Raw genomic sequence first — 13,005 nt, 5'->3', positions numbered from 1 at the left:
TGACTATGTATCTAGAAAGATACATTAGTTCCTCCAGTAGTGAAATAGTCTTCAAAACGGCTCAATTGTTTGTACATCTTGCAGCCCACTTCTCAGAGAGAAAGTTGCAAGAAAGGCCCATTGTAAGAGGAGGTTTGCATGCTAAAATTAGATACCATCTCTGTCTGGTACTAAAACATTTGTAGGCCTTCTTTTGCCTCTGGTTCAGATCGGACTGTTCTGTTTATGTGCCTGGATCCTGGTCGTGTTATTTTAACATAATTGCAACACACAGGCTGAGCATGGGCATGCGCCTTAACTCCTTCGCTGCGGCGGCTATTCCCCCGCAGCACTAAGGGGGCGGGGCGGAAATGCGGCGGCCGCATGCTGGTGACGGAACCGCTCCGTCACCAGCCTCGGTTGAGCTATGCTGATGACGGAGTGGTTCCGTCATGGCCCGCCCCGCTCAATAGAGGCGTGCCGAGCGGGCCATGACGGAACCGCTCCATCATCAGCAGAGCGCCACCGCAGCTGATGACGGAGCGGTTCCGTCATCAGCATCAAAGGAGTTAAGGAAATTCCATGTGTGCAATATATTGATTACAGGTAAATGTAGTGCAAAGTGCCCATATTAACGTATTCTACAAAATACATATGAAATGTATTGAGTACACCCAGAGTGTTTATCTGCATTCCTATAGATTATAAGTGGCCCTCAATATATACACCTCATATTTTGAAAGTGCCCTTTCTTTTTCTTCCTTACTCCAGATAGCCCTCTGGCATTTCTCTGTGTATCCCCTGTGCGAACCTGTTTCATAGCTTGTACCCACTGGTGGTCATCCCTTTCCTTTAGAATCAGATCTTTATTCTCTATGTCACTATCTAAGTTCCTGGTTCGATACTCAACTCCTACTGCCACCCTCTACCCCCACACAATCCCTGTATTTCTCATTTCTTGCGACCCCCATATCCAACCCCACTACCTGGCTCACCCCTCTCCACCTGTTGTGTCTCACAGCCTCGAACTGAGCCACGTCTATTCCTTTTGTTCCCTAACCCAGCCCCACTATCTACCTATCCAGCTCTCAATTATTGGTGAACCAATTCTCTCTCATCTTTTTGAACTCCAGGGGCAGATTTACAATAAGTGGCGCATCCCTGCAAATTATCAGGGATGCGCCACTTATTGTGCGCCATGCCTCTGCCACCATTGATGCGCCGCATTTACAATGCGGCGCACCAATGGGCAAAAACAGCACAGATGCGTGACGCATCTGTGCCGTAAAGGCGGCACATGGCTAGAGTTGCATCACAAGTGCGACGCAGCGCCAGCAATGCTCTGGGGGGCCTATCTTTAAAATGCTGCGTCAATCCTTACGCCTGCTTCAAGTAGGCACAGGGGTTTGACGCAGCATTGGCCCTAAAGTGACTGAGTGAAATCTTGTAGATTTCACTCAGCCACTTTTAGAAGGTCTTCCTGCGACGGAACCCCCCCCCACACGCAGTAACGCCTCCTATTGGCGCAGGACTTTACAACGTGATGCATCTCCCAGATGTGTCACGTTGTAAATATCCCACACCATGGCGCATCTTTTGCACCGCCGCTGCGTCACAAAAGTGACGCAACGGCGGCGCTAAAGAGGCGCAAGGGGCTTGTAAATCTGCCCCCCAGTGTTTTTTGCAATTTCCATACAACTCCCCCACTGTTGTTCTGCTTTGCAACTCTGTTGTGAACTTCACACCATGATGGAGTTCCCTAGTGTAGCAAATGTATCTTTGTGCACCAGTGGCCCTGAGTTATTTTATTTTTATGGAGCACGATTCTAGGCATTTTGGCTGTCTGGGCATGAAATGACTGCTAATGCACTACCATTGCATATGTTTTGTTCCTTAATCAGGGCAAATGCTCTGGGATAAACCAACTATTATATGTGATGGCTGTGTATGTCCACTTCAAATTGCACACAGATTGCGCAGGTGGCATTAAAGACAAATAACCCATGTAAAACACAGCTAGACACATATGTGCCTTCCTAATCCCAAATAAATGAATTGAGAAACATCCATGACATACTGTGGGAAAGGCTGCAGTGTCAGAATAACAAAAGGGCCCAGTTTTTGCCATGCCAATAATAAATCTGTTATTAAGCTAGTCCATTTCGTGTGTGCTGCCAAATCCAGATGCGTAATGCTCAGATTCCAAACATGCATATTGTTCCCATATGCATGTGGATAAAGAAACCGTGAGCTGGATGAGCTGTGTTTTCAGGAAACCATGACACCAGATTTTTGTAAAAACCTGGATTCTTGTACCTTTCTAGAATTTAGGATTTGGGGCTGCTATAAACACCAATCTTGTGACATTGTACTAGTTAAGTAAAATTAAAACTATTAGCAAATACCGATTTTTATTGCAAAATTCACAACAATGTTTTCTAGAAATGTCATTTTGGTGTGATTTCAATAATTATTTTATTTTGTGCTAAATTTCTTTGGAAACTATAACTTATTTATTTCTATGCTTTCATTTTATTTAGCTTTGTCTTTTTTCTTTCCTTCTGATCAGGCCCTGCACATGTTCCTCCTCAACTACTTCTACAATTGTGCTCTACCTGTGTTTGATTTTCTCTTTTGCGAGTTTTATCCTCTATCTCATGCTCTCCCCTTCCAGACATTTCCCTCTTTATTTCTGCTTCCCCTCCTTCCCCTTTTCTTATTTTCCTTCTTTAGCTTCTTACTCATTTCTCTGCTTTTCTCATTTCATTTCCCTCTACATGTCCATCAGTCTTCTTATCCAGTTTCCACCCACACCTTTTTCCAAAAACCTATATTCCTTATTTACCTGTCTTCCATTCACATCCTTAATTTTTATCTGTATCTCTCCGTATCTGAAAATATCTGAGTTCAAGGTGTTTCTTATGACTAACAAATAAGATAGAATATTATGCTATTGTGAGACTCACCCGAGCCCCTATGCTGCCTAGCATCTTAGTGGAATCATCGGTGGCTTCAATGAGCTGATGGAATTCTTTATCATCCCTGGAGAAGCGATGCCCAAAAACCACAGCAGAGATCACGTTGGAGACAGAATGGACGATTGGCGGAGAGGGATCCAGGCTTTTCCCTGTGAGCAAAAAAGACAATGAGTGACTGGAGCATGCTCCAGCAGGCCAGAGAGCATAAGGACCACATCTGAAGTCATGTCAAAATAAGAGAAGGAGAATATTGGTGTAAATGCTGTGCAGACTAGTTCAAGGGATAGTTTCAAACATACATTATCATGATGTTTTTCTTAATTTCTAGCTGTGAAGGTTATTCATTTTTTTTTACACCTGCATGCTTGGAGATAACGACCCCCCCGGGTAGAAAGTTTAAACGCCTCCCAAACCGATTGAAACGAATCGACAGAGCCGACATTCGTGTCAAAGTAGGTTTCCAGTGCCGTCAGTAGCTCCTCCTTAAAGAGACCATCCATCAAGGAGTATGGGGGAAAGCGCCAGGCAAAAGGCAGAATCCTTCGAGTGGGCATGGAGCAAGTAACCAGGATTGGCAAATGATCCGAGTAAGTTCACGGCAAGACTTTGCATGCTCGTACGTTCTGAGCTGAGTAGTGCGTAAACCCGCCCTGCGACGGGTGTCTATACATCTACCAAGCCCAGATTTTGAAGTTGCAGAGACAGCGCCCGGGCAGAGGCTGCGTTGGGCCATCTGACCTGTCCAGTCCAGGGTGTCATGTTAGGTTGAAATCCCCCCCCCCAGTAGGTAATCTTGCCAGGATACGGAAGGATCTTCGCCGCCAGATCTATATAGAAGTTAGGGAGATCAAAGTTGGGGCTGTAAGTGTTTACTATGCACATGTCCGCGCCCTTGCCATAGCAGCCCGAGATCGTAACGACCTTCGCTGTCTGTCACTAGCGGCATCCATGTTAGGGCGGACTTTGGGTTGAACCAGGTAAGGTCCCCTCTGGCATGTGTGGTAAAACCAGCTGCGTGTATATTGTCCTTAAGACCTCTATATCGAAGGATAGGACTATCTGATGGGAGATGCGTTTCCTGCAAGACAGCAATGTCTACCCTATACCTGGCTAAATATTGAAAGACTTTGCGCACTTTACGGTGGTCATTCAGTCCTCGTACATTCCAGGTCAGGAATCTTAAGGTATCAGGGGCCTCATCCCCTACCGTCATGTCAACTGCCATAGTGAGCATTGGAAGGTCATCTCTACCACGCCAAGTGTGAGTGTAAAGTGTAAGGTAAAGACCGTGCTGCCTAACTGTGCATCTTGCTTGTGTGCCGTGAGCCCTGTAACCAACACAGAACTTTGCAAAAGAACAGTTCCCGCAATTTCCCCTTCCCAACCCCCGCCGACGCCTGCCCAACCCCAACTAGGCCGCGTATAGTATTACGTCCCGGTAGAGATTCCCCAGCCCTCCTCACATACCCCAACACCAAAACACACCCCCTCACCCATTTCAACACATTCAGACCCCCCCTCCCACCCCCAAAAATTACATTTGAAATCAGTGGTGATCACACGGGGGCAGATGTAGGCGACAAACGCAGCAGCAGAAAAGTCGCTCAGAAACAGTATCAAATACGCCGCCCTCCTTCGCCCCCCCCCGACCCAAGAAAAAAAAATAGGGGGGATCAAAACCACCTCCCCAGTCGGTTCAGACGCCGGCTACGGAGTACCGACGGACAGAGCGGTGCTTCACTCTTTCCCTGAGCCACTGCCAGGCGGGGTGAGGTCTTTCTCTCCTACAGACTATGTGAACAACACTAGCTGTAAACGCACTTTGGAAAACTCAGGTGACATCTGCACTTGTTTATCCTGCACTATTTCTCTGTTGTCACTCATTTTTTTCGTTCATCCACGTTTGTGCAGTAGCACTGTCTTTTGTTTATATGGTCCTGATGAAAGCAAGGACATAGGAGTCCTAAATTGCTGAAACATGTCAACCCGTTTCCACCTAAGACAGTTCACGTAACTCAACTGTCTTTGACATATATTTTAATCTTGGTCTAGTGAGCACCAAATGAATAAAGTCGGTTCTGTGCTCTCTCATCCAATTTTATTACACTGTTTATTGTTTTTCAAATTCATTTTTATTTGCACTGCACACCCCAGTCACATTGCCCTCTTTTCCCACTCTTCAGCTGTTACTGAGTGGCAGACCATACCGTTGTTAGAACAGTATAGAAGACCTTTAAATCATCTGGTCTTCCTATAACTGTGATAGAATACGCTCACACGAATGGTCCGGATAAATCCCAAATGATGAAGGGCGGATCCGAGTGGTGACTGATGGGTTTTTTCCTCATCCACTTGAGATGTTGATTAAGTTCAAGGGCTTGTACTGTCAGTTTTGTTGTCTGTCGCCTTCAAACTCTTCCTTGTTTTAGACCCTCTGATACTTTTTGTAGTTGTTCGGGATCAAAACCACCCCGTGCTAAATTGCCAAAAGTCTCAACCTACAGATGCAAACACATAAACTGCAAATACACACGAGAGCAGAGGGCTCCCAAACCAGAAACAGTATAGCAATTAGCAAAGCTCGAATGAGCACTTGCCTCGCAGAGTGCGGCTGAAAAGGATCAAGGAGCAAGCCCTGCAGGACCCGTGAACACAGATTCATCTTACATTGCCTGAGGTTGAAAGATAATCAGCTCTAGAGAGCACAATAAAGAGTACCTGTAGGGTCGGCATCGTGTCCCCTCAGCATACGTTACCAAATGAGAGACCAGGCTCTCCAGTAATAAACACACCTGCAAGAGAAACAATAAGGGCCTCGTACCCCAGCCCCCTCCCCACACACCAAACCCGCCCCGTAGTAAAACTAGAAAGTGTCAGAAAATGCAGGTAAGGTTGCATTCAGCCTTGCTCCTCCAAGGACTCCCCCTCCAGTGTGTCGTCCCCCTTCCTCGACAATCGGCTCTCCTTCTGCCAGTCTTTTATGGCTTTATGGAGTGCCTTGGGGTCCGTGAAGATCATAGACCTCCCCTGTCTATTGATGCACAGTTTTGCTGGGTATAGCATTGCATAATCGGCGCCCAGTTCACGTAGCTGTGTCTTCATAGGAGCAAACTGTTTTCTGGCCTCCTGCACCCTGGCCGTAAAATCGGGATATATGGACAGGACCGAACCCTCGTATTGTAGCGGCTGTTTTTCACTGGACAGTTTCAGGGCCACATCGCGGTCCCGATAGTTTAACAGTTTGGCGATAATGGGCCGGGGGGGAGCCCCCGGTTTGGGCCGGGGACCCAATCAGCGATGCGCCCTTTCCACAACAAACATGGGGGAGAACGCAGTGTCCCCAAGTAGTTTTTTCAGGAGACCCTCCATGAAAAGCTCCATATTGCCTGTCGGAGTGTTTTCCAGAAGGCCCGTGACGCGCAGGTTACATCGGCGCGAGCGGGCCTCCAAATCCCCAATTTTGTCTAGGAGGGACTACATGGCTCTGCCAATTTGTTTGTTCTCTGAGTCAAGTGTGGTCTGGGCCTCCTCCACCTCAGTGAGCCGACGCTCCGACATATCTAGTCGCTCCGCCTGTTTGTCAAGCCGCTCGGCCATACGATCCATTTGGTAGGTAAGAGCGTCTATTTTCGTGCCCAGGTTCGCCATGCCCCCTTGCAGGTTCTTTTCCATGTTAAAGAGGATCCCACAAAAGTCCTGCTTCTGTGTCTCGTCCGATTTAGATCCATCCGCCCCTCCACCTCCGCCCGCGCCCTCCATTGTTTTAGGGCCTTTGGGGCCAAAGGGAAGCAGGGGATTCCCATGAGGTAGGCCGCAGTGGTCCGGTTCCCACTTAAAAATCAGTCCCAGTAGGAGAAAACCCCAGGTGCAGCGTCCGTGCCTGAGAGGGGTGATATGATCAATTAGGGGAGTTAGAGTGAGGAACTTTACACAACAAAAGTATGGCTGGGGGAAGCAGGTTCACACGCCACTGGAAGGCGGTCAGCGCGAGCCCGGGATATGGTAGGGCACACGTGGAGGCGAACCGGGTAGTTGCAGGCACCAAGGCGAGCAGCAGCTGTCAGGCAACAGGTAGTGACGACAGTATCTCACTCAGCACCCAAACATGTGGCGTAGGCCCAATCCTCAGCGTGGCAGTCACTATGTATCAGGGCAGGAGCAATCTGCACGTTCGCGGTCAGGCACCCTGAGCGAGATCAGTCAGCGCTCACTGCCCGTCCTAGCGCCTCAATCGCACCAACATGCAGCGTCGCTGGAGAGAGCTGCGATGGGTGCCGCACTCCACGCAGCCGGAGTCCACAGACCAGGCAGTCAGGGGTGAGAGCAGCCTCGGGCCAAATCGCGCTATCTTCAGGGTTTGCCACAGCGCGCAGCACCCTCAAGGCGGTCACAGGAGATCAGAGAGAGGCCACAGCCCAGGTAGCATGTCCTCCAATGTTTGTGCCCCAGCGTAGTAGTCCCAGCAGCGCTGCGGGGGGCCTCGCCTCGGTCAGCCAGTCCACGAAGCGGGAGGGAGGGGGGAAGGGGGGGGTGAAAGACCCGATGATCGGGGTTCTCACTGTGGCTGCCGATGCCCCCCCCCCCGAGATCCGCGCCTCAAGCCGCAGCGCGATGCCTCCAGGGACCTTGATGGGGAGGCCACGATCTCCGTCGCTGGGAGCGTGAAAATCGAGACCACGGCTTAGCAGGTCCGCCGCGCTTCTCCATGCAGGTCGTTCGATCTCAGCTCAGCAGGGACCAAATCCGGGCCGAATCACCGGATTCCACTGGTCAGTGTGGGCACACACTCCGGAGTTGCAGTTTGACGAAGTAGTGAGGCAACTTAGCAAGGTTAATTTACAGGATCGTTTCTCTGGACGAAGGAGCTCCGGATTCAGGCAGCCATCATGGATGCCGGCTAGCTCCGCCCCCCAGCTGTGAAGGTTATTCCTCTGTTGTTTCAGATGCAGGGACATCCTAGCAATATCAGTGAAATTGAAAGTGTTTCCCCCTTAACCGCTAACCAATATAATGGACACTTGGAGGGGAGGGGATTTACAAACATTTTGCACTGGGTTAGCGCCACAAAAGTAACGCTAACCAGCACAACATGTTTTTGGTATTTACTTTCCAGCTCAAGCACGTTTTGCGCTGGAGAGCACTCTCAAAGCAGCGCAAAGCTCTGATTTGCGTTAGTTAGCACCTACAGGGCATTACATGGGTGGTACATGGGCGTGGCCATGCAACCACCTATGCCTTTTGACGCATAACCATATTTACAAAGATTTGTAGACATGGTTTTGCACCAAAAGTTAACGCACCTTCAGAGGAGGCGCTAACTGGATAAATGCTTTCATTTCTTTGTGCTTTTACAACTTTGCATGTGTGCTGCACTGTGCAGCACACATACGCAGTGGGAAAAGCTTTGCATTGTGCCTAGGCATATTAGTTTGCACAGGAAGGGAACCCTTTCTGTACAAAACCTATGCTAGGCTCATGCACACACCCTAGCAATATGGCGATAATGTGTGTGCCTGGCGCACAGCAGCTGAAATCAGTACCAGCGCAAGGGAAAGGGGGGGAGAAATCCATATCTCTGACGATATGCTGCTCTCCGGCTCCCTCCCTATATTGCACCGCAACGCAGCCTCGCGGGGGTCTGCACTGTGTTGTGTGGATTTTTTTATAATGTCTGAAATGGAAAGTTGGTCTCTGAGGCCTCTTTCACTCGCAGGGAAACCCCGGTCTATTCTAAAGGCTTAAAAGATTTCATTTAGGCACCTTAATGTTACATGCAGTCACAAAAGTACTTAGGGGCCGATTCACAGAACTAACTTAAGACAAAATCCTAAACTTACTACTTTTGGTATTCACAGAAGTTAGGATTTTGTCTTAAGTTTGTCTTAAGACAAACTTAAGACAGACTTAAGACAGACTTAAGTTAGGATTTTGTCTTAAGTCTGTCTTAAGACAAACTTAAGACAAAATCCTAACTTCTGTGAATACCAAAAGTAGTAAGTTTAGGATTTTGTCTTAAATTAGTTCTGTGAATTGGGCCCGGACACTTTAAAAATAGTAACCAAAAATCAATTAAAACAATAAAACATTCCAAATAAATGTTGTGAGTATACTGTGTAGGTTTTTTTAGGGTTTACTCTGGGGAATGTCTACTTGTAATACGTTTTTCACCTGCCTCTTTCTAAATTTCACAATGTTCCGTAAAGTTTTTTTTAAACATCTCAAATTTGGGAGAAGTCATACTTTTCATTCCCCATGCTACAATCTACATACTAAAGGGAACTAAGTGAAAGAAGGTTCTGTAGGAATATATATCACTGAGCTATTAAACAATGAAATAAACATGCTTCACAATACAGTTTTTTTTAATTTAAGAAGCATCTTAGAACATTGTGTCATTAACTGGGTATTGGCAATGAATGCAATGTTTTTAGCCCAAGTAGAGTGACCTAGTACTAACTAAAAGTAAAGATCGACCTGACCTTCTAAACTACATGAGAATATCCTTCAAGGGGCTATTCTGAGTACCAATAAATGTCAGATTTGGTTGCCAACAATTGTTGTCAGTGGGGTTTAAAATACATTTTAAATGTCTATTTAACAATATTCTTGTATCCATTAACCCTAGTTTACATGCTCTAAAACGTGTTTGATCTTTTCACTGCAAAATAAACTTGTAATAAGTTTTTCATCCCCTGTTTTTTAGACTCTTCAAACTTGGGGGCACATTAGGATGGCGGGAGGACTTTGTCCCGCCATGCACATTATGATGCGCCCGCCACACTGGCGGGCGCATCATGCATTTTTAACATTGCGGCCGGCGGTGTTTACACCAGCACCCGCCGCAATGTTAAAAATGCATGTTATGCATTTGCATACACAAAGCGGCAGGCACCGCCCGGTGCCTGATGCATTGTGCATGCAAATGCAGGGGGGTACCACAGGTACCCCCATGTGCATCCCCCACCTCGCCTTCACCATAGGGGCCTGCAACGGGCCCCCAAAGTAAAGACTGCATGCTTGCCGCCTTGGAAAAGCATCGGACCGCCCTCATCGTAATATGGTTGGCGATGTCTTGCAGACACCGCCACCATAGAAAAGCACTTTTTCCGCCGGTCGCGAAGTCGACGGACAGAAATGCGGCGGACGGAAAGTCCGTCCGCCCCGGACCCCCCAGCCATCCTAATGTGGCGGGGGGTCATTTTGTTGAGGATGGCGGCCCCGATTGCCCCCGCCGGGCCAGTGGTAGCTACCGCCGGCCCGGCGGGGGCAATCCACCCGTCATCCTAATGGGCTCCTTTGTATTTAGAAAGCTTATGTGTTTCCTAAACATATTACATTTGCAGAATCAATGTCCTGGTATTTCACTCTAGTCTTTTTTCAAATCTGCATTAACAAAATGCTAGCCAGCGAAAGTTGTATAACCCATATGTAAACCAGTTTAGCAGACCATGAAACAAATATAGTTAACATTTCAAATTATGTTTAAATTAACAGCCAACCAAAAACAATGCTATGTTGCTGATTTTGACAGTGAATTGGTTCTTCAGTGTCATATTATGATACAGTACTATATAAGCATAAAGATCAACATCACTTTGTAAGCTACTTCAGATTTGTCTCTTATGGGTGCATAGAACCAATGAATGTCAGATTGAGAGGTAACAAATAATGCCAGTGCAATATGATGGTCAGCAACAACTTTGTACCGTGTGCAATATGATGGTCAGCAACAACTTTGTACCTTGAAAGTCATATGCATGTTAGTTCTTATTCTATTAAATGATCCTGATTTTCTTGTTGCCAGGTAGCATATCTTGCAATCGATAATAATAGATCTTACATTTCACATGATTGTGGCAGCTATCAAGCCGCTAACACACATCGTTCACACTGTTGTTAAAAATTGCTAGACTCTGAAAGAAATTCAATTTGAAGTTTTATTAAGAGAACATGCTGCATTATGTTACGTCCATCATCCCCTTTTGTATCGCTTTGTTCGTCCTAAGTGTGGCAGGGTATGCTCAGACGTGAGTCCCTTGCTCACTTGGCCACTGGATTCAAGATAGCCTGGCTGATGAGGATTATGAATCCGAAAATGGTCCCAGGATGCTTGTTTCCGGTCCAGGGAAGACATGGCATGGCAGTTCGGACTGGACTGTTCCCATGAGGCACAGGATCAGACTGATTTGCATATTGCCATGTCTGAACTGGGGTGGCCGAGTGAGCTAAAGAATGGTGATGGATTAAACCCAGATCAGTTGACTGGGGGTGAGTGTTTGATTTGCTCAAACGCTCCATCCATCATCCCCTTTTGTATCGCTTTGTTCGCCCTAAGTGTGGCAGGGTATGCTCAGACGTGAGTCCCTTGCTCACTTGGCCACTGGATTCAAGATAGCCTGGCTGATGAGGATTATGAATCCGAAACCGGTCCCAGGATGCTTGTTTCCGGTCCAGGGAAGACATGGCATGGCAGTTCGGGCTGGACTGTTCCCATGAGGCACAGGGTCAGACTGATTTGCATATTGCCATGTCTGAACTGGGGTGTCCGAGTGAGCTAAAGAATGGTGATGGATTAAACCCAGATCAGTTGACTGGGGGTGAGTGTTTGATTTGCTCAAACGCTCCGTCCATCATCCCCTTTTGTATCGCATTATCTTAATAGACATAAGTATGAGAAAGGATTTATCTCTGTTGAAGTATTTGTGTAGTAAATACATACGCTTGTACTGATATTTCTAAATTTAGGTGGAAAAGGGGATAACATTCTATATCTGCACTGACATGTAAGAACTAAGACCTTCTGGTGTCTCTGATTCAAGTGGTTTGGTATGGACTTCTCATGTGATAAGTGAAGAACCACCACTTTTTTTAGACCTATGTAACTGTGCGATGTGAAATCAGGTCCTCCGCCTTTAGTGGAAATGCCCATACACTTAGGATACTCTCACATTAATTGAGTATTTTATAGAATTCTGCCAATAGGTACAGCAGTAGCGGTTTGGACTGGGGTTAGAGACAAACTGGGGCTTGGGAGAATGAATGTCTACACCACTTTATCCGAAAATGCGTCGCTGCCCAAGGTATTTCAGGATAGAGTTATGCAGCGCTGGGATTCGCTGGGGATAAAGAAGATGGGGGATGTTTTCAATTTAGATGGTATAATCTCATTTGAGAAAGCTCAAAATCTCTTTAATTTAGATCGTAGGGAATTTTTTTAATACCTCCAGATTCGCTCCTCTATCGTAAAGAAGAAAGGGAGAGGGAAAGCTTTCTCTAAAGACCCAGTCATGGAAGCTGTTAGAACCCATATGGGTGTACTATCACCCAGATTTATGGTGGGCTGAGCCAACTATTGGCTGACAACCTAGACAAGCATTGTGAGAAGTGGCAGCGGAAACTGAATAGCGAAGGGGATGAATTTATACTGTCACTCAAGCTTGGCTACACTTTTTTGAGAGTGGTTAACTTTCAAGCACAACACTTTAAAACAATCTTCTCACTCTATTACTCACCAGCTAAGATTGCTCAATGGGGAGGGACGAAAGGTATTTGCTTCTCCCGCTGTCAGGGGGATGAAGCAGTTATAGTTCATATGTTTGCCTCCTGTCTGGTGCTGGACCCTTTAAAGAGATCTATAGAAGAATTTCTGGGGAAAACTCTGAGGATCTATGAGTATTTCTATTCACCTTATTCTCTCCTGGGAGAGGAGCAGCACCCCATTAATCGAACTTCATCCTGAAACAAAAGCATTCCTGCTGTCACTATCCTCCTGCATTAGCAGCTTGAGTTTCAAGGACACTCGTGACACTAGGCTACGGTGAAAAGCTCAGTTCTTGCAATCCTGAAGGCGGCCCCTCTCCCTAAGCTAGAGATCACAGATAAGCCTAGAAAGATTGAGATTTTGCTTTGATCCTAAAGTTCAATCTCAGTCCTGGTATTTAAAAAAAACTAGAGAATAAAGCGTACATGGATTAAATCTTTTTTACAATGCCTAACTGTTACTAGGGAGCCGATTCACAGAACTAACTTAAGACAAAATCCTAAACTT

The 13,005-nt window shown here is 46.6% G+C and overlaps 1 protein-coding gene across 1 annotated transcript in view; it reads right to left on the bottom strand.

The window, feature by feature from the left end:
- Nucleotides 1-13,005, bottom strand: part of LOC144792078 (cytochrome P450 2J4-like) — a 118,324-nt gene that overhangs the window by 44,910 nt on the left and 60,409 nt on the right. Inside the window, exon 4 of the mRNA XM_078666929.1 lies at nucleotides 2,946-3,106. Coding sequence (XP_078523055.1) covers nucleotides 2,946-3,106 — 161 coding nt within the window. The remainder of the gene's footprint in view (nucleotides 1-2,945; nucleotides 3,107-13,005) is intronic.

This window comes from Lissotriton helveticus, chromosome 11, assembly GCF_964261635.1.
Source record: "Lissotriton helveticus chromosome 11, aLisHel1.1, whole genome shotgun sequence".
NCBI lineage: Eukaryota > Metazoa > Chordata > Amphibia > Caudata > Salamandridae > Lissotriton > Lissotriton helveticus.
This window is presented reverse-complemented; position numbering and strand designations above follow the sequence as displayed.